The 21,476-nt window shown below is 50.1% G+C and overlaps 1 protein-coding gene and 1 non-coding gene across 6 annotated transcripts in view; both read right to left on the bottom strand.

The window, feature by feature from the left end:
* The window catches only part of ZNF385C (zinc finger protein 385C), a 29,598-nt gene extending 15,558 nt beyond the window's left edge, over positions 1-14,040 (bottom strand). For 4 of the 5 annotated variants that reach the window (XM_049779674.1, XM_049779691.1, XM_049779682.1 and 1 more), the window contains exon 1: positions 13,794-14,040. In XM_049779674.1, the coding sequence (XP_049635631.1) occupies positions 13,794-14,040 (247 nt within the window). The remainder of the gene's footprint in view (positions 1-13,793) is intronic. The other variant, XM_049779699.1, reaches the window with a different exon arrangement.
* Positions 14,041-16,046: 2,006 nt separating this feature from the next.
* Positions 16,047-16,153, bottom strand: LOC125996961 (U6 spliceosomal RNA). Its single transcript, XR_007491611.1, has one exon. It is a non-coding gene; the product is annotated as a U6 spliceosomal RNA (small nuclear RNA).
* Between the last annotated feature and the right edge of the window lie 5,323 nt (positions 16,154-21,476).

Consider the following 21,476-nt stretch of genomic DNA (forward strand, 5'->3'; position numbering starts at 1 on the left):
ACTTCCCATCCTATATAAGGGGGTAACGAGGGACCCACGAGGTCTTTGATTCTGGTGGGAATTCATAGACCCTGACCATTCATAATGGTCAGTATTAAAAGCACTTTTTTAAAGCATCTGCTGGAACTCATACGCCTCTTCATTTCTTTGCGCCGGGCAGCTAAAATTAGGACTTCCGGACCTTTCATTTTGGCGAGCCAGCCAGGAGTCCTCACTCATTCTGCCCGGCACAAAGCTATGAAAAGGTGTCTGGTGAGTTCTGATGTGTGTATGTGTGTGTGTGAGCACGCTTTGCTTCGTGTCTGTCTTAGTCTGAGATTATGTTGTATTCTGTGTCCAGTGGGAAGCTAGCTTTGTGGTGGTTTGGCAAATGTTATGAGCTCTTTGCTCGATGTGGAAACCGAGTAGAAGCAGACTTTGTTTCATAGGGGGGTTAAAGTCCCCCCGGGTGACTAAGGAATCTTCCACCTGATGCGTTTCCAGGTGTGTGTGGTTCCCCATCTGATGCGTATACCAGATGGGCAAGAGGTTGACGAACTTTGGCTGCTTAGGTCACGACCCTGGTGGTACCCCAGGGGTTTAGTAAGAGCAGCTGGAAGACGTTCCGAGCTGCTGAAGAGGTTGTCTGTCTGTGATTTTTGGAGCTCAAGAACTTGGTCATTGGCATAGTTGTCTGTCTAGGATTTATTGTGGAATGCAGAGATTACTTGAACGCATTTTGCTTGGTTATTTGTGGCGCCACGCTGTCTGTTTGTCTGTCTGTTTCTTGTCTGTGTGTTCTATGTTTTTTTTTTTTGGTCTAACCACGGGACGCAAGCCCGACCCCCTCTCAAGGGCCGACCCCTGGGGAAAGGGGCCGACCGCCGGTGAGCCCGCGTCTCCCTCGCCCGTCAGTCGTCCCAGCAGCGAAACGCGCAACCCCCGCTGCCTGCGGCGCGGCGAGAGGGCGCCCGAAACCCGCCTAACCCGCTCCCCACCCAACCAGGAAGCTGGCGCATGCAAGGTCCACACTAGGGACTTGGCGGGGGGTGTTGGAAATTGCAAATCCCAGATTTCTCAAATGGCCATCGGGAATAAATTTTCCTGGAGAATTTCTGAACTTTGCAATTCCCCAACTATCCTGCCATGCGTTCAGGCCAAAAAGAGCAACTGGCCGTTTTTTTTTCTAGCCGAAAAAAAAAAAAAAAAAATGCTTTTTAACTCACCACGTGGTGAAGAAATTCACCACGCCCCAGGGCAAACTATTGTCCTCCCAGCTCCACCTGGCTGAGGAATGTAGGTCATTTACATATCAAAGAAAAATCTAGCAAATGGTTTGGAAGTCAAAAAAAAATTTTTTTTTAAGCATTTAAATTTCTAACTTAAAGGTTTCTTAAAAAAATTAATAAGAAAATGTTGCAAATTACTGTTGTTATTTTTGTTTGTTTTTCGGTGCACGTGAAAATTTTTAGCAGCGGAACCACTACAAAAGAATAAGTGGCAAAGCTTAAAAAAAAAAAAAAAAAAAAAAAAGGGAGGAAAAAGAGGAGCCGAATGGTAGGGCATTTGCCTTGCATGCAGAAAGAAAAGTGGTGTAAAAAAATTAAAAATGTGTAATAAAAATGTGTATAATCAATCTAAATAATTATTAATATGTCTCTAGGTTAAAAAAAAATGTAAATGTTTTTAAGCATGTTCTACCAAAAGTAGTAAGTATTCATTCTTTCTGGTTTTCAACATTAATTTGTGTAACGTAAATTCCTGGTGTTTTCTGTTTAGAAAACTAAGTGAATTTCTATATTTAGAATTAAGCATAATTAAAATATTATTTTGCAATTTTTCATTATATGTTACCAAGAACATTAATATTTGTATCACAGGAGGTTTTATAAAATTGGTCATGGTTTTATTTGAAAATGTATAAAATGTTTCGTTGCAGAAAAAAAAATTCTAAAATTATCTAAGTAATTTAAGTAATATTTGCTTTTTCTCTTCTCCCAGAACCTTTTAGTACCATTTATGTCATGGCATCATGTTGCTTTGCACAGAATACAAGCAAATGGCTTTTCTCTCTGCATGGGGAGTAGTCCTCATGCAAACAGAAAATCAAAAAAATTAGTAAGGGAACCCCAAAAACCTCTTTTAGAGGAATAATTGGAGTTGAGGCGGTGTGACAAGCAGGCACCGGCGAAAGACTGAAATAAATGGCCTGAGTAAGGAAATTGAAAATTTTCCTAGAAGATTATCACAGCCTGTGGGCCCTGCTCTCTCCCTCAAGCTCAGAAGAAAATTCGAGGTCAGTCTCTTCCAAACCTGGAGAGGAGTGGAACAGACGAATCACCTCTAAAATTCCTGCAGAGGGTGAAATGCCCAGCCAGAAGAACCTCATGCTGAACCGACCAACTCATCAGCCAAACCTGAGTAACTGTGAAAAACCTGCAGTGTCCACAACCTATCCTCAAAAAAGCTCTGTAAGTAATGGGGGTGCCCCAGATGGAGATTTCTCCAACAGTGCTGTATATGTGCAAAGAAAAAAGCCAAGTTATTCAAATACCGGGTAAGGTACAAGGTAAAGGTGGAGAGAAAAACCATTTTTGGTAGCTAATTAAAATTCTAGTGGGCCTAACTTAAAACCCACTTCTTTGAAGTAACTTATGTAAAAATGCTCTTACTGTTAGTCTAACTAAAGTAACTCAAAACTGTGTTTATTCATGATGCTATAATGCTTTGTTTTCTGTTAATTAATTTGTGCTATCATTACAGACAATAAGAACAGCTGTGCCATTCAAGTTGTGCTATTTACTGCTCCAAGGCCTGAGTGGGTTAAGTAATATTCCCCTGTATAATTAATCTAATCCTTTTCAGGTGTTAAAACTGCAAAAGTGAACCAGTTAACTGCTCCTTTAGGGAAATATAAGATTTCACCCTATCTAGAGATTGAAACTGCAGTCCCCTGTCAGCCTGAAGTAGCTACAGAAGATTGATCTTCGACCACGTTCCCTCTAATAACTTCTAGGGTAATGAAATCTCTAAAGCAAAATGGTCATCAAAGAAAAAAAAACTATAAGGGGAAAATAAAGGCCGCAGAAATTAATAAGCCAAGTTAACTACTAAGAATAACATTATGCCTATCTATCCCAGAGGTTAAAGCAGGTAGCAAAAATTATGCTTCTCTTGGTAATGTTAAAAAGTAAAACAGTCATTAATAAAAATAAAATTTCTTCATCTCTGTCTAACCCAGTGCAGGAAAGGCAACTGGAGTTTAGGGCTCTCTACCCCAACAGCTGTTTAAGTTGCAAAAATGAAGAAAAGAAAGCAGAAACCTCCTTATTTTCGTTGTGGAATTCACAGCCTATGTGAGAAGAACTGCTGTCAAGGTGAACTGCATGCTTCCTGGGTTCACGCCTTCCATCTAAAACCTGAAAAGTGAAGCACACTGAGAATCCTCTCAAGATACGGGTCCGGCGGGCACACTTCAGCCCTAATGCACTCACTAACTCTGAAAATGCTCTCCCTGGCACTTGCTAAGGAAGGGCTCGAACTGCTTACCTCCGGTCCTCTACTTCCCATGTGTGTGTTTGGGGGAGCCGAAATGGGTGTGTAAAGCAAAACCTCAGCCTTTAACTCCCTCTTGGGGGTGGGGGGAATTGGCCTCTGGCTGTCCCTGTCTCACTAGGTAATCTAACCTTTGCTTCTTCTAGCTGTACTTATGTCAAAAGGTAATCCCGTTTAGCTTTAAATCTTCTGTTTGCTATTCATAACAGCACCAAATCTGTAAACCCTGGGTCAGGTAGAAGGTACTCAGTGCTCAAAAGTCCTGCCTGATCCCTCTAGCCCAGGGTATTTACCTCCGAAACGGATATAAATATGTGGTAAAAATTTGGCTTATGCATCCCAGCATTAGTGCTCCCCAACATTAACATCATCCCAGGAACAGAGCCCATCCCTCTGCCTAGCATACATTTCTTAGGCACTCCTAGGTCTGAGCACTCTACTGGTAGGGCTCAGAAGTTGCAGGAAAATTGGTAACTGGAAAAGCAAAACTAGCAGGGCTAAACAAAAATAACAAACTCTCACAAAAGTTAATTTCAAATGTGTAAAACAAAATCAAGCACCATCAAGAGTAGCTGGCCAAGATACAAAGCTATTAAATGGTCCCTTATGGTCTTTATGGCATGGAATTCTCCCCTATCTAATACTCCTACTGGGGCCCCTCCTAAGCCTTTTTACTTCTGGTAGCCATTGGCCCATGCAGGGTTAGCTCATGCAAATAATTATGACCAGTAATATCAGAAAGTAAAGGCCCCAAAATCACATTGGCTTCTAGGATTAGAAGCCTCCAGTACAAGAAGTGGGGATTGAAAAGGGAAATCAGCCCCCCCCCCCACCAACCTTGGTGGGTGCCCTGCCCCTTAAGGAAGTCGTCACTGCCTCGGCCCCACCTCTACCCCTACCTCACGAATCATTGGTGTTATCGTAGCGGAAGTCCAGCCCTCAAGGACTCTTCTTCCCCTCCCACTTCCCATCCTATATAAGGGGGTAACGAGGGACCCACGAGGTCTTTGATTCTGGTGGGAATTCATAGACCCTGACCATTCATAATGGTCAGTATTAAAAGCACTTTTTAAAGCATCTGCTGGAACTCATACGCCTCTTCATTTCTTTGCGCCGGGCAGCTAAAATTAGGACTTCCGGACCTTTCACTTCCTTCCTTCCTTCCTTCCACTTTCCATCCCTTCCTTCCTTCCTTCCTTCCTTCCCTCTTTCTCTCCCTTTCTTTCTTTCTTTCTTTCTTTCTTTCTTTCTTTCTTTCTTTCTTTCTTTCTTTCTTTCTTTCTTTCTTTCTTTCTTTCTTTCCTTCCTCCCTCCCTCCCTCCCTCCCTCCTTCCTTCCTTCCTTCCTTCCTTCCTTTGCTTTTTGGGCCATACCCTGTAATACTCACGAATTACTCCTGGCTATGCGTTCAGAAATCATTCCTGGCTTGGGGGACCATATGGGATGTCAGAAATCGAACCAAAGTCCTTCCTGGGTCAGCCGCTTGCTAGGCAAACACCCTACCACTGTGCTATCACTCTGGCCCCTAGAATCTTGTTTTTATAGAGGCCAGGCTTAGTGTTGCTCAGTGCCATGGGTAGAGGTACTCATAGGGTCATGAATGACACATGGCATCTGGCTCGGACCCCCACACCCACCTTGAAATACTTCTAGTTTCCAAGATTCCAACCCACAGCCATGACCTACCCCCTCAGTGCTTTCCTCCTCTGAACTTCCTGCCTGAACTACCCCCTGCCTGAACTTCCCCAAACATTTCTGGGCTGCTCTCCCGCCTGAGCCTCTCTCTTCTAGGTGCTGCAGAACAATCCTGTGGCCACCAAGTACATCACCATCACCCCCCCCCCCATCAGTGGTCTCACTTAGGGGGCAACCCAGCCTCCCATTATCTCTCCCGCATACTGCCACCCATGCTGAGAGTTCCTAGTGTTCTGTGAGAACATTATTATTCTGGTTTTTGTTATTAGTTTTTGTTTTGGGGTCACCTGGCTATAGCCTGGCCCTCCAGTCCCTCCTCTTCCTCATTCAGGCCCTCACCCACCACACAGGGCCAGGGATTATGCTCCCAACACAGCCCAACTCACCCTTGGAGCCTGGGCAGACTCGCTTTCTTCTCTTCTTTATGTCTCTCTCTGTCTCTTTCTCTCTCTGCCTCTCTGTCTTTGCCTCTCTGTCTCTCTTTATCTCCCTGTCTTTCTCCTTACCTCCTTCCTTCTTTTCTTCCCTCCCTCCTCTAGAGATCAAACTTGAGGCCTCACACTTGCTACATTCACCTTAGCCTCAACCTGATTCTGTCTGGCACTCTTAAGTTTTCTCTTTTACCCCTGCACAGCCAGAGGAGTCTTTCAAAAACTCATTCTGGACCTGAGAGACATTATAGAGGTGAAGGTGTTTTTTCCTACTCAGCCAATGCCCAATCTCCAGTATCATATGGTTCCCCAAACAACACTCCCCAAAACACATCCTGCTTGAATATCTTCACCACTGTCCATCTCTCTTGAGGCCTGCCAAGAGCCCAGCTCTGTTGACCTCTGACATGCCTCTCCCCTCCAGATACAATGGCCCTTTTCTTGGCTCTTCCAGAGTTCCAGGATTCACCCCCAGGTCCTCCACTCGTGCTGTGTTCTGTGCCTGCTTCCAGAATGTGCCTATTCTCCCTCCCAGCCCTTTACCTGTCCCCCTCCCCCACCTGTCAAAGCAAGCATTTCTCACTATTCTTTCCCCAAAAGTCCCCATCTGTCCTCTCATCATTTTTCTCTCCATCGTACTCCTCATGCTTTGCAAGTCTGTAGATTTTCTCTGCAGCTCTATCGCTGTAGGAGATCTTGAACTTGTGAGCTCTTTCTCTTACACACACACACACACACACACACACACACACACACCACATTCCCTGAGGGCAGGAAAGGTAATTAACTTGCTGCTGCCTGACTGCTGAATGCCAGCAGGTGTGGGGTGGCAATGTGGGGCCTGGTGGGTGGATGAACAAGGAGCCAGAGAACAGTGGAGTGGGCCCAGAGCTGCCTTTGACATTTATTTCCTTCCAAGAGCTGGATCTGTGAGCCTAGGCCCTGAGGGCTCTTAGAGTGGGAAGGGCAGAGTCAAGGTGGGTGTGTAGGGGAGCCTTTTTTGTACCCAGAGGCGGGCTAACCTGCCCCTGCTACGGAGAGATGAAATGACTAGAAGAAAAGAACACAGAGGAGGTGGGTTCCGGGAGGCTGCCCAGAGCGAGGGTTCTGAAACTCCCCAGAGCCAATGGAGTCATCACAGGCCATTGTGGATGTTTAAAAGGAACTAACCCAACCATGGCTGCTTAAAGGGAAATGATCAGAAGGAAATAAACCATCTGAATCTGCCATCATTTTTACCTCCCCACCATTGTATGTGGCCACTGATGGTTGTACAGGTGTTACAGGGAGAAAAGGCTGACACAGATCCCAAACGATAGTACAGCAGGCAGGATGTTTGCCTTGGACACACCAAGGCAATCTCTAGCACCACACAGGGTTCTCCTGAGCACTGCCAGGAGTGATCTGAGTCCAGAGCGAAGCCAGGTGTGGCTTAAAAAAATGATTAAAAAAAAAAAAGAAATAAAGACAAAAAATTTGGACATCATTCCAGAAAGTTCTACTGGGCTACACACTATAAAGGGGAGAAAACTTGGATATCTCTCCAAGAGAGATAGTACAGTGGGCAGAATGCTTGCCTTGCGCACAGTTGACCCAGGTTTAATCCCCAGCACTCCTTATGGTCTCCTGAGCCTGCCAGGAGTGATCCCTAAGCACGCCAGGTGTGATCTAAAAACAAATAAAAACAAATAACAAACATGGATACACTTGACTAACTTGAGAAGACCATGCCCCAGGGTCCAACAGGCTCATGAACAGAGCAGGTGTCTCAAGAAACAACTTCCCCTTAGTTGCCCCCATGGGAGAGGATAACAGACAGAGCAGAACCATCACTGGGACAGACATACACAAAGATACAGGCGACCCCCACTCTCCGAGGGTGCCCACAATTTTTCTGCAGTGAGAATGCCAGAGCACAAAGAGGTCACAAAAAGGGCAGGTGTGGTGACACTGCAGATAGGCTGCCACACCAGCCCAGAGGCAGAGGTGGCCTGAAGCCCAGCACAACACGCACACACACACACACACACACACACACACACACACACACACACACACATGCGCGAACAGGCAGGCAGGCACCGACAGGCCCATCAACAAAGACCCACTCAGATATAGTGCCTGGGGGCCGCCTGCTTGCACATGCACACACAGGCCACACTCAGCCCCAGGCGGCTCCGTGCACAATCTCCCCCCACAGAGATAGGAAATATTGGCCACATAATGTCCCACAGGTTCAAGCTTATCCAGAGGGCCTGCACCCCCAACCCAAATCACTTTGACAGGCACACAACCTCAAGTCACTGCTTCTCCCCAATCATGGTGTAGCTGAGTGCACAGACACACAGGTTCCCAATATTAGCTTCTCTCACAGCTGAACCCCCAGAAAGACACCCTGAAGGCAGAGGACATGGGGTGGCAGGGGTGGTGGTGGTGGTGGTCAGGATTCTCACACCCATCTCAGGACCACCCCTTAACTCACTTCCGGTTCATGTTCCAAAATCCTGACCTTATGCTTCAGCTCACACTCCCATTAGGGGAATAAATAGCAGTCCCTGTTCTGCCGCTCCCTCCTGGAAAGGGTTCCCCCAAAATACCCCTTAAAGGGCCAGGAAATTCCATGTGTGCGGATATGTCAGGTGATAGCCCTGGAGAAAGTTGCAGGTTGGGGTGGCCCAGAGGGGCAGCAATGGTGTTGGCCCCACACACTCACCATGCCCCAAATGCAGAGTGCCTCTCTCCCTCAACCCAGACCCCACAAATCTACTGCAGGAGTTTCCAGAAAAAACTGGGGGGGGGGAGGTATAATAGCAAGAAAAGAAGGGGAGAGGCTCAGGGTCCTCAGCACTCACCCAAGAGCATCTTCTGTCTTTGAAGGCACTGAGGAGTGCCGAGTGAGTACAAGGAAACTCAGCCTGAGTGACAGAGAGAAGGGGGGGAGGGACTGGGGGACAGAGGGAGGGCTGCAGGGAGGAAAAGGGGGAGCAGCTTGGGGCCTGCCAGGCTTGACTTCCCCCCAGTCCCGCCCAGCCCAGACACACAGCACAAGGCACACCCCACTTACACACACACCCTCCCTGTGCCCTCCAGGAAGACCAAGGGGCAAGACTGTGCAGTGGGGCTGTACTGGGGTGTCCACCTCCCAGTGGGCTGTACTAGGGTGTCCATCTCCCAGCCCTGGGATCCTCGCCTGGTGCTTTTTTTTGCACAGAAGGAAGATCTGCTCCAACCTCCCTCTTCCCCAACTTCACACAAGGAAGGGTCCTTTCTCTGCTTGCCTGAAAGTTCTTGTTGCCTCTGGAAGTTCTGCTTCTGAACTTGCTGTGGGGGGGACCCAGTTCTCCCGCCCCTTTCCCCATCTTAGCCATCCTCTATGCACTGTGCCCTTAGAGCACCTTCCTTTTGCTGAGGGGGACACTGAGGCTCTGAAAGGTGCTTCTGCCCCACCTTTGCCCCGTGTTCAAAGTGTTCGACCAAGGCAGTGCTGGGCGGTGGGGTGAGAAGGGCTGAGTCCTCCCCAAGCCTTGCCCTCTCCAGCTTCTTCCTTCTCCCCCTCCTCTTCCTGAAACTGCCTCCCCCACTCACCCACACACCTGGTGGCCTAAGGTAGGGGGGCGTTAGGAGGGGGAGAGGAGAAAATCAGCCCACGGCTGGGTCCTGTCTCACATTCCAACTCTGTGCCAGTGCTGCCTCCCCCTCTCCTCCCTCCCTCTAACACATCCTGTCTCCACCAGACAATAACCTGTAATCTCAGGAACAGCCAGCCAGTACCTCAGAGATGAGCTGCAAAGAAGGGCCAGGGTGGGCTTGGCAGAGGCAGCCTTGAAAACAGGTTTGTTAGGAAGAGGATAGGGGAAGCTGGGGGTGAAGGATGAGGTGGTGTGGGGTGAGGAAGGAAACTCGAGCCTGGAGGTAATTAACCCACCAGACACAGAAGGGAGCTTTGTCTTTTGAGGGGCAGGGGGCTGAGCTCAGTCTGCAATTTTCTCCCATAGTGGTCCCTGGGAGGGGGTGCTGATGGTTAGGCTCACCCCCAGGGAAGGAGATGGCTGTGAGGGGCACAGACTTCTCTCCACTTTCACTTAGCAGCAGGAGGCACTGGCCAGGCTTCTCAGGCATCTTGGGGACCAAGTCAGGATGTTTGGGGAACTATGGAGGAGCCAGCAGCCCACTGAGGTACTGCAGCTGGGACCAAGGGGAGAGCCTGGAGGGCTTCTTGGGCCTCCTGATGGGACAGAAGTGATCCCATCTGTTGGGCATGGGGGACCAGGCATGGGGATCCCCCACTCCACACACACACCATCATAGAGTAGGTAACTCAGGCATGGCCCGAGCACAGGATCTTTGATCTCTGGGACTTGAAACAGATAATTAGCCTGCAGCCCTGGAGGGCCTCCAGCACGGGGCAGGGACAGCTTCTACCTGGCACTCTGATCCCCATACCCCGAAAGTAAAGGCACCTCCAGCACCATCCCTGGTGTCCTTGCCATAAAATTCATGGAGCTTTCTGATCACCCCAGTGTGAACCCTGAATAGCCCTCCCATGCCCTTCTCCCCATCCTAGTGGCCAGAGCTTCCACCACTTCCCACACCTCCTTCTCCATCCCCTTGTCAGATGCAGGGACAGTGGGCCAGGCAGGCCCTGCATTGAATGGCTGTGGGGAGTCATATTCAGTCATATTCAGGAGTCATGTCCTCCTCCTTCCTAGTCAGCTTGACAGATCAAAAGTGGCTGGCATCTTCCCACTTTTAGCTGAGGATAATAGGCTATAGCAAGAGAGGCCACAGGAGTTGGGGGTGGAGGTGAGGAATGGAAATGGGTCCTCTCTGAGTTCTTCCTTCCTGTCTTGCTACTCTGAGAGCCTGGCAATGGACTTCTCGGAGGGCTAGGAACACTGCTAGGGACACAGCAGTCAGACACTTGTGCAGAAAAACCTTGCAAAGGAGCCAAGTGATAGCAACAATCTAGAGCACTTGCTTTGCATGCAGCTGACTCAGGTATGATCCCCAGCATCCCATATAAACTAGTTTCCCAGACACCCCCAGGAGTAATTTCTGAGTGCAGAGCCAAGAGTAACCCCTGAGCACTGCTGGGTATGTTCCCAGACAAACAAGAAAACAAAAGGAAAAAGTAGAACCATGCAAATTGCAGAATGGCAGGCCCTGTTCAGAAGGAGAAGGTCACACAATACTCCCAGTCACCCACTGTGCTCCTGCCCTGTGCCCAGTGCCCTACCCCATGCCCAGCATCCTGCCCTATGCCCTGTCCCTATATCTTGAGCCCTCTGCTCCTGCCCTAAACTGACCCAATATCAACCCCAAGGCCGGAGCTGGATGCCAACATTCTGCAAAGTGTCCAGAATCCCCAGGGCCTTAGTCTCTGGGGTGTGAGGCTTGTCCCCTGCAGGTTGCTGAGTTCAGTCTTGCTGCGGTAGGACTGCAGGACTGGCTGAAGACAGTCCTGGGAAAGAAATGAGCCTCCTCACATGGCAGCATCTGGAAGTGCCATAGAGGAAACACTGGGTCTAGGGGGCACTGAGGAAGGAAGCCTTTGACCCCCGAGATGAGGGTTCCTGCTCAGAGAGGGAGTAGCCCCATCTCCCATCCAGTCTTCTTGGGGTCTTGAGTGGAGCCAGAGAAGGTCCTCTCATTGCCTATGAGCCCTGTCAGCCCACAGCCCCTAATCTAGGTGACAGCTCCAGAGAGCCTCAGAAATCACCCCCAGCAGGCTCAGGGGACCATATGGGATACCAGGTTTTAAACCACCGTCTTTCTGCTTGCAAGGCAAATGCCTTACTGCTGTGCTATCTCTCTGGCCCCAGTCTTTCCTATTGTCCTCAGACCCGATCACCCATTTATTTTCCTTTCAGTTAATGGCAAGGAAGCTGCAAAGTCTGGATCCCTGCCCAAGTGCTCCAGGAGTCTAGAATGTTAACATTTACCCAAAAAACAGGCACTTTTCAGAGAGGCTGGTGCAATGGCCAACCTACCAACAGGCTCAGGTGCCTGTCATCTGCCTGCATACTTAAGGCCTGGTTTAGAGTTTATTTCCCTGCCAGCCTATACTTTGGCTCATGCTTTCCTTGGTGGCTTCTCTACCAGCTGGCATTACCCTCATAGATGTATTCACCCCATTTTCTCCAGAGGTCAACATGGCAGCCAGCTACCCCCGCACAATACTTATATAGACCACCCTCACAGTTACCCCCAATTGGGAAATTTCTTCCAGAAGCCAGGAGCCCAGCAGAAGGGTGATGCCTATCCACCTCAGTGGACTCAGTGGATCCTGAGAAACCCCACAACTGGGGCTCATCTGAAAGCCCCCCTGCCAGGGGGCTTGTGCATAAAAAAAAATTGCTGCTTAGACATTATTCATTGCAGCCACTTAGTACAATAGCTAAGAGTCGGAATCAACTCCTATGTTCATAAACTCTTTTTTTTTTTTCTGATCACACCCATGGCACTCAGGGGTTACTTCTGGCTCTGCATTTAGAAATCACTCCTGGCAGGCATGGGGGACCATATGGGGTGCCAGGATTTGAACTATCATCTGTCCTTGGTCAACTGCTTGCAAGGCAAATGCCCTTACCCGCTGTACTATCTCTCCAAGCCCCATGTTCATGAACTCTTATGATCTTATGATCGTGAAGATTGTGGTACATATGTACAAAGGAATACTACATATCTAGAAGGAGTGACATAATCAATTGCACTTCACTAAGATATAGATAGATCTGGAAAATAACACATTAAATGATATGCCAGAAGAAAGTGGATAAATACAGGATGATATCACATATATGTGGTATTTAGAATAGTTGCATGAGGGAATGTAATGGTTTAAATGGGGGTTGCCTAGAACATATCTTTTTTTTTTGGGGTTTTTGGGCCACACCCGGCGGTCCTCAGGGGTTCCTCCTGGCTGTCTGCTCAGAAATAGCTCCTGCAGCACGGGGGGACCATATGGGAACACCGGGATTCGGACCAACCACCCTTGATCCTGGATTGGCTGCTTGCAAGGCAAACACAGCTCTGCTATCTCTCTGGGCCCCTGCCTAGAGCATTTTTGGCCCCAGAGTATAATGAGAAGGAAGAAATAGAGTAAGAGAATGGAAAAAGATTGATATGAAATGATGGGGGATGGGCGGGAGTCAAGGGGACTCAGGTGCAGTGGTGGTATGAAGGAAGTTTCAAAGCAACTAAAGATTCCGAACAATGGAGTCACAACTCTGAAATTATGAGACCCAAACTTGAGTACCCAAACTTAAAGTAGTGCCTGTTAAAGACAGCAGGTTGGGGCCGGAAAGATAGCACAGTGGTCTATAGCACAGTGATTGCCCTTGCAAGCAGCCATCCAGGACCAAAGGTGGTTGGTTCAAATCCCGTGTCCCATATGGTCCCCCGTGCCTGCCAGGGCTATATCTGAGCAGACAGCCCAGGAGTAACCCCCTGAGCACCGCCGGGTGTGGCCCAAAAACCAAAAAAAAAAAAAAAAAAAAAAAAAAAAAAAGACAGCAGGTTGGGAAGGGGGAAGGCAGGTGTATAGGATGAATTCTGGTAACATTGATGGGAAGGAGGTTGACACTGGTGGTAGAATTGGTGTTGAAAACATTGTATGTCTTAAACTCAACTATGGACAGCTATTGATCACAGTGCTTTAAATTAAAAAAAAATTTTTTTTGTTTTTTTGGGTCACACCCAGCAGCACTTAGGGTTACTCCTGGCTCTACGCTCAGATATCGCTCCTGGCAGGCTCAAGGGACCATATGGGATGCTGGGATTAGAACCACCGTCCTTTTCCATGCAAGGCAAACGCCCTACCTCCATGCTATCTCTCCGGCCCTAAATAAAAAAACTTTAGAAATAAACCCTTCATATATATATTTAAAGTAATAGTATATTTAAATGATGCATAGGAGTCCAAGGTCCCAAAAGATCTCTTAGGAAGAGCACCAAGACCAAGAATCTCGTTGAGAGCTTCGAACCTACGTAGGAGGGGAGTGATAGGATGTCCAGATACCAAAGTGGGCTACCAAGGAACTTCAGTCCTGACCACAGAGAGAGGGGCGTGGACCAGGTAGGTGTAAAGCAATCCCCATCCTACCCACCCCTGTCTGAGCACTGACCACTGACCTGGCCCCGCGGGGGACTTGCCCAGGCTGAGCTGCCGCAGCCGCCGCTGGTGCGCCCGGCCCCCGCAGTGCACCTGAGCCTGCGCCGCTGAGTTGAGCTGGATATTGCACACGTCGCACAGCGTGAACGAAGGCCGCTTCCGCTCCCGCTTAGCCTTGGGCTCTGGGGGTTCCGGGGAGTTCTCTGCAGCTCCAGATGTGGGGGGCTCCGTCTCAGCCAGGGGAGAGGGACTCAGTGGTCGCTTCATGCCTGAGCACACGGAGAGAGGGAGACCAATAAATCAAGGCTGTGTGGAGGGACCCCGAAATGCCAGGAGCTCTCTGGCTTCTGGGGAATGTGTAGTGGGGGGGTGGTCTTTGTAAGACACAGGGGACATCACAGCTGCCTGCACTCTGGGAGGCAGATGCTGCCCTGGTGGGACATGACCAGAACAATGCTTGGAAAGGAAGACTGAGGTATCGCAGGCCCAGGGTTACCCTGGGAGAGGGAGTTGCCAAGTAAATGGTCACACACACTGTGGATCCTAAGTTCAGGTCTATCCACAACAGGCAGGCATGAGCTCCCTGACAGAATTGGGTGTGGGACAGGAACCCCACTTGCCCACATGTGGTGTCTGGCTGGCAATACTGACAAGCGTGGTAGTGTGTAAGGCTGCTGACCTGGTCACACAGGCCACAGCCACAGTTGGTGCTGTGGTAGAGGTGTGGGGGATGTTACCTTGTCTGCTTTTATAAGCATACACACATGCACTCAAACATGTTCCCATTCATTCATAAACACATTCACGGGGCCGGCGAGGTGGCGCTAGAGGTAAGGTGTCTGCCTTGCAAGTGCTAGCCAAGGAAAGATCGCGATCTCGGTTCGATCCCCTGGCGTCCCATATGGTTCCCCCAAGCCAGGGGCAATTTCTGAGCGCTTAGCCAGGAGTAACCCCTGAACATCAGATGTGGCCTGAAAACCAAAACCAAAACCAAAACAAAACAAAAAAAACCACATTCACTTATATACATATACTCATACTCTCAGATTCACTCATGCAAGTCACATACACACTTATACTCACTTGTAGTCATATGCACATTTACTCACAAACTCAGACAAAAGAAACAGCTCTCAGTGGGGATATAGGCCCTGCTATATCCCTCCCAACCTAAGCAGAGACCGGAAGTAGGTGCCCAGATTCAGGAAGGAAGTAAAAAAATGGACACTGTGAGGGTGGCAGCATATCAGTTTCAGAGAAGTGAGTTGGAAAGAAGAGATGATGTGTATTCTCCATGGGCCAGGACCAGTGTGGATGTGAGTGTGTGATTGCGTGTGAGCTTATTTGATTTGATTTGATTTTTGGGTCACACCCGGCAGCGCTCAGGGGTTCCTCCTGGTTCTACACTCAGAAATCGCCCCTGGCAGGCACAGGGGACCATATGGGATGCCAGGATTTGAACCACTGTCCTTCTGCATGGAAGGCAAACCCCTTACCTCCATGCTATCTCGCCAGCCCCGCATGTGAGTTTAAATGTGGGTGAATGCTGTGTGTGCATGAGTAGACTGTATCAGTTCACTTCCGTCCTGAATCTGGGCATCTACTTTCGTTTTCTGCTTAGGAGTAACCCCTGAGCACTGCTGGGTATGGCCTCAAAACAAACAACAACAACAACAAAAAGTAATGTTGCCTTAGTCATGATCACATAGATGAGCTGAATAATACAAACCCTTTCCCAGGGTCATGTGAGTATCAGTTATTATCATCAATGCTCAGGGGAACATGCAGTGCAAGGGAAGGAACCTGGGACACCCACATAAGTACATGCTCCAGCCCTTTCACCATCTCCCTGACTCAGGGTCAGCAATTAATTTGCACATGTCCACATGTCCCAGTTTAGAGACTCAGCTGGTCTTTTTGTGTCTCTTAGTGTCACTGTGAGAACCTGTTAGCCCCCCTTATAGAGAGGAAATAGTACCCCCCATGGCTGTCAGTGTTTCTGTGGCTCTATGATGATGAATGTCTGAGTCTGGTCTTATGTTATGAACTGTGTCCCCTCCCAAATCTTCTGTGGTAACTCCAATCTCTAGCCTCTCAGAATACAGGCTCATGAGGAGATGAGGTATTTGCAGATGTGACCAGTAGGCTGGTGAGGATAGCACAGTGTGTAGGGCTCTTGCCCTGCTTGCAGCTGACCCAGGTTCAATGCCTGACATTCTATATGGTTCCCCCAAGTACTTCCAGGTGTAACTTTTTTTTTAAAGCGTATAAACAAAAATATGGAACACTTCACAAATTTGCGTGTCATCCTTGTGTAGGGGCCATGTTAATCTTCTCTGTATTGTTCCAATTTTAGTATATGTGCTGCCAAAGCGAGCACCAGGAGTAACTTTTTTTTTTGGTTTTGGGTCACACCCAGCAGCACTCAGGGGTAACTCCTGGCTCTACACTCAGAAATTGCTCCTGGCAGGCTCAGGGGACCATATGGAATGCCAGGATTCGAACTATCAGCCTTCTGCATGCAAGGCAAACACCCTACCTCCATGCTATCTCTCCGGCCCCATCCAGGAGTAACTTGGGTTTGGCACAAAAAGCCATAAAAATAAAGCAAACAACCCAACAAAAACCCAAAACCAAAAAACTGCAGATGTGACTGGAAAAGAGGAAGCTAGCCTAGAAAAAGGAGCCACTAACTAGTGGTTATGTTTATCCAAAGGGCCAACCTTTGGATAAACCCAACACAAATCACTGTGGGAAGGAGGACAGGCAAGCTCTACCAAGTCCAGGAGTGGCACAGGTGACCAGGACGCCAGAGGAGACTTCTTCCCAACCCTCACCCTTGGAGGTACCTGGCTCCTTAAACTTAAATTTATACTTCTATCCTCCGAATTTGAGAGAAAGATAATATCTGGATCTCTGTTGTTTGGGCCCCCAGGTTTGTGGTCCTTAAGAATGGTCACCTGGGGGTTGGAGAGACAGCATGGAGGTAAGGCGTTTGCCTTTCATGCAGAAGAACGGTGGTTTGAATCCCGGCATCCCATATGGTCCTCCGAGCCTGCCAGGAGCGATTTCTGAGCGTAGAGCCAGGAGTAACCCCTGAGCGCTGCCGGGTGTGAACCAAAAACCAAAAAAAAAAAAAAAAAAAAAAAAAAAAGGAATGGTCACCTGAAAGATTTGACTCAAAGGGCCACTTAAGTGAATTCAAGGTTCCATTATCGGCCCAGCCCTAGCAAGGAAGTTTGGGGTCAGTACCAAGAATTGCCTCCAGGTGGCGCTGTGAGTAAACAGGAAGGGAAGTGGGGGGAGACCCCTGTTTCTGCTGAGGGCAGGCTGAACCCACCTCTCCACCTTTGGAGGGGCATGGAAATTAATTAGGTCACCTCTTCAATACTCTCTGGGCTCCTGGGCAACATGTCTAGAATCCTGGGCTCACACTTGGGGGGGCTATGCTGGAAGGTTCCCCATAACCCAAGAAGTCCCCCTCCAGCTGCACTAGCCCCCAGCAGTATTCTCCTCTGTCCCATCTAGAAAGAAGCCATCAAGGCTGTCCTCCTCCTGCTTTTCTGAGTGTTCCTCACCTCTCAGCAGGAGGCAGGGCAGGGGGGTGGGGTGGGGTGGGCATTAGGGGCCTCCAATTTTCCAGGGGAGAAGTTTCATGGAATGGGACTTTTCTAGTCATGCCAACAAGAACAGCTGCCCCCTGCAAGGGGACAGGGGATTTTGAAACCTCGGTGCAATTTATGACATGCAAGCTGGAGACATGGCTCAAGAGAGCAGACAAGTATCTGCCAGGGGCCGATTAAAGCTCCGTGATATACAGCCTGTGGGCGCACAAGCCTGCCTGGATTCCGGCTGCTAATTGTGTCCCCCCCCAGCCGGGCTCCTTGGCCCGCCCTGCCTGAGTCAGCCTGCCCAGCTGTCCCCTCAGAACCCACTGCTCCCAGTACACTAGGCCTCCCAGCCAGAAAACGCAAGAGGGGCAGACAAGTCTGAGGGTCCCCAGGTCTGCTGGCTCCTGCTATGAGTAGCAGCTAGTCAACGCCTCCTCAGTGGCCTCTGTCTGGGACCAGAATGACTCACGCCTACCAGGGTTGCTCTTGGACGGGTCCAGGTCTCACGCGCTCTGACCACAAAGGGAACCAAGACCCAGAGCCAGGCTGCAGAGCACACGGGGCAAGAGCTGCTTCTAGAACAATGGTCCTCAAACTACTGCCCGCGGGCCACATATTGTATTTATTCCCATTTTGTTTCTTCACTTCTAAATAAGATATATGCAGTGTGCATAGAAATTTGTTCCTAATTTTTGTTTTTACTATAATCTGGCCCTTCTACAGTCTGAAGGACAGTGAACTGGCTCCCTGTTTAAAAAGTTTGAGGACCCCTGTTCTAGAAGATTCACCACCTCCCCCTTTATTCTTCAGCTGCCCAGGCCACCACTTCTTGATAATAAAAGCTTGAGCTCACTGTGTGCATGAGGTGGGCACTATTATTAACCTAGAGTCCACTTCAGGGATTAGAGCCCAGATCCGAGAGGTTCATGGCTGGACCGGAACTGACGCTTGCCTGACTCAGGAGCCCCGGGCCTTCTCTGCTGCCCTGTCCCAAGACTACCCACATCTGAACCCACCCCAATATCTGAACCACTGGGACGGGGGGGGTGGTGGTGGAAGTTACTGATGCAGAGAAGGGCTCCTGGGGGCACTCACAATACCAAGCTGGGAGGTATTGGGCTACACTACTAGCAGTAGGGAGATGTGTGGAGGGAGAGAAGTAAGTGACAGAGGAAGCAGAGAGAATCATGGATGTATCTGCTGACTGATGTATGCGGGAGGGGGCTACTTCTCCTTCAGCCTGACTGCTCCCAAGGGATGGGCTGAGGCCATAGGGCATGAAGAAAGCAGGACCCAAGAGCAAGCAACCTCCCAGCAGGCAGGATCCTGGGAGCTGGAGAGGTAGGAAAAGCTGGGTTGGTTGTCTGCCTGGGTGTCCAGCCAGAGGGAGCAGGAGAAGGCCCAGAGATGAGGAAGCTAGGGATTCTGGGCTGAGTCTCAGGCCCCAATTCCATCACTGTTTGCAGGGCTGTGAATGGACCTTCCAGTCCTGGGTGTTAGTGGAATGCTCAGGTCTTGTGGGGGTGGAATTCTCTGCCTACCTTTCTGCAAGGCTGTGGGAAAGGGTGTTAGGGACCAAGGAATGCACCACAGGCTGGTGTTCCAGTCACAGGCTCAGGAAGCTGGTCTTGAGAAGGAGATGCTTTTGCCAAAGAATGAACAGGAGAGAAAGGTTCTGAGCCTGTCTTACATCTTCGACCTGAGCAGCTTCCTCATCAAATCCTTGATGAGCCCTGACGCCCTGACATGTTCCCTCATGTGCCCACAATAACCCTCACTGCACCCAACCAGGATCTGGGTCCTGCCTGGGAGAAGGAACCTGAGGACCTGCCTCTGGCGGGGGGGTCTCCCTATCCCCTCTTTAGGGGCTTTTAACTCTCCCAAAGTCTCTGGCAATGGTTGCAGGATTGGAAGGCAGCTGCCTCTTAGTTGAGGCCTGAGGGATATCAAGCTACACTGTCTACATGGCCTGGGAAAGGTGGTGGGTGCCCATGGCCTTTGGTGCTAACTTACCTCAGAACAAGCCCATGAGCCTCATAATGGAAACTGGGGTACAGAGTTGGAGAGGCAGGTGACTGGAGCCAAATATCTCAGGTCTGATTGGGGGGGGGGACAGCAGGTAAAGACCCTGGTAGCCCCCATCCCAATTTCACAGGGTCTGGGTAGGATTTGGGCTCCCACCTTCCCTAGGGAGTTGTGGGGTACATCAAGGAGGAGGTAGGACTAAGGAAGACAGGCCCATTCCTGGGGCTGTTGGGTACTGGGCAAGTCTCCACTGAATACCCCAAGAGCCTCACCCAAGGAAATGCAGATGGGGTGGAAGTCTGGGTGCATTGCCACCTAATCTGCTCCCTTCTTACCCAAGACTGATGGGGTATCCCTGGGGACACCTTCCTGAGTGCCCCCAAATTAAGGTTGCCTCTCCAGGGCAATGAGACTTCCTCCAGTGATCCCCAGACCACCTCCACAGAAAAGATGTTCCATGCCTGATTCCTTGCAGGGCTCTCAGCAGCAAAGCAAGGCTAGGGGACCTGATAGCCCTTTTCTGCTCTGACCAGGCAAGGTGGAGGAATACAACTTAGGCATATTTCTGCCGCTCTCTTATACCCCAAACTCAAGATACTTCATGGGCGTCTTCAACTGCACCCACTCTCCCTGGACCATACTTCCTGCCATGGTGGCTCCTCTATTGGCACTTCCACGACATCCCCCACTGTTTTGGAGGGATGAGTCCTGCCAGCTGGAAGGAGGGTTGATGGGCAGCCTCTGAGCTATCTGGAGACAGGAAAGCCCCCCTCGTACAAGCCCTGGCCTTTGTCCTAAAAACGCTCTGTGTTGGGATGGCCTAGGCCTTGCAGATAAGTTCTATAGACACCCAAAGAAAAGTAGGAAGTCTCAGGCCCCCACATTATCCTGCCCCACAGGGTACTGACAAGGGATTGTATGGGAGCTGGAGCTCTTGTGTCCCCTACACCAGGCGGGGCAGAGTTTTAGCAATAGGTCCACCCCCACAGCGTCCCCGCAGTGGGGCTGGGATGGGGGGCGCAGTGCCGTCCACGCCTACCTGGAAGTGGCTCGCGTTGGAGCAAGCGGGTTGCCCCCAGTCGCCAGCGCCGGCGGCCAGGCGGGTTGACCGGGATTGCGGCTCCGAGGCGCGCACAGGGCCAGTCCGGCAGCCGTTGTTGGCGACCCGGGGGCCCGCCCCTGGGCGGCGGCCGGTTGGCTGGGCGCAGAGCAGGTGCCAGGGGCGCGCGGGCCAGAGGAGCAGCAGCAAGCAGCGGGGCTGGCGGAGCCGTGAGTACCCTATAACCTCCCTACTCCTACAAGCCAGGTCTGAGAGCCAGCTGAGTCCAGGGGTCCCAGAGCTGGGGAGAGGGCACCCCAAAGTGACCTCCTCCACCCCTTACAAACTAGCCCCTTTGGGGGGTGAAGCTCAGGGTGGAGGAAGCTGAGAGTCATGGAGTGTCCAATGGGCGCCAGCAGGGATCACATTTGGTTCTCCTAAACAAGCTAGGAAGGACTTGCACCCTGTTTTATAGACCAGGACATAAAGGATTGGGGATATTAGGTCACACAGGAAGTGAACCCCTAGCTCCAAGGGAACATTCTGCAAATCAGGGGAGCAACGGGGCAGAGTAGTGCCTGCTCTGGAGTCTTCTCAGGGGTGACAGCAGTGGGGGGTTTTACTTCTGGTTCCTCTCAAGGTCTTGTCAATGGGAATAGTGAAGGGCACATGGTGGGCAGTGGCATAAAGTCAAGCAGGATTGGGCAGGAGGCAGGGGCAGAGGATATGATCTCCTGAGGGTATATATACCTGGCTATATCATTCCATTGTTGGGGAGCAGAAACGAGTGGGTGCCAGAACAGGATATGGCAGAAATGGTTCCTGCATGCAGAGAAGATGCCTGGAGGTAGCGCCCTCATCTCCTGCCCTGTTTCTGGCAGGCTTTCTAGGACATGCCCACCTCACCCCAACACCCTGGCACTGGGCTGCTGCCCCACCCCGTAGCACTTCCTCCTGGCCACCCCCATCCTTCACTCCTCCTTCCTGCCTTTGATCCTCTCCTTCCAGCCTCTGGAAGGCACCTGACC

Source organism: Suncus etruscus, chromosome 1 (genome assembly GCF_024139225.1).
Source record: "Suncus etruscus isolate mSunEtr1 chromosome 1, mSunEtr1.pri.cur, whole genome shotgun sequence".
Classification (NCBI taxonomy): Eukaryota; Metazoa; Chordata; class Mammalia; order Eulipotyphla; family Soricidae; genus Suncus; species Suncus etruscus.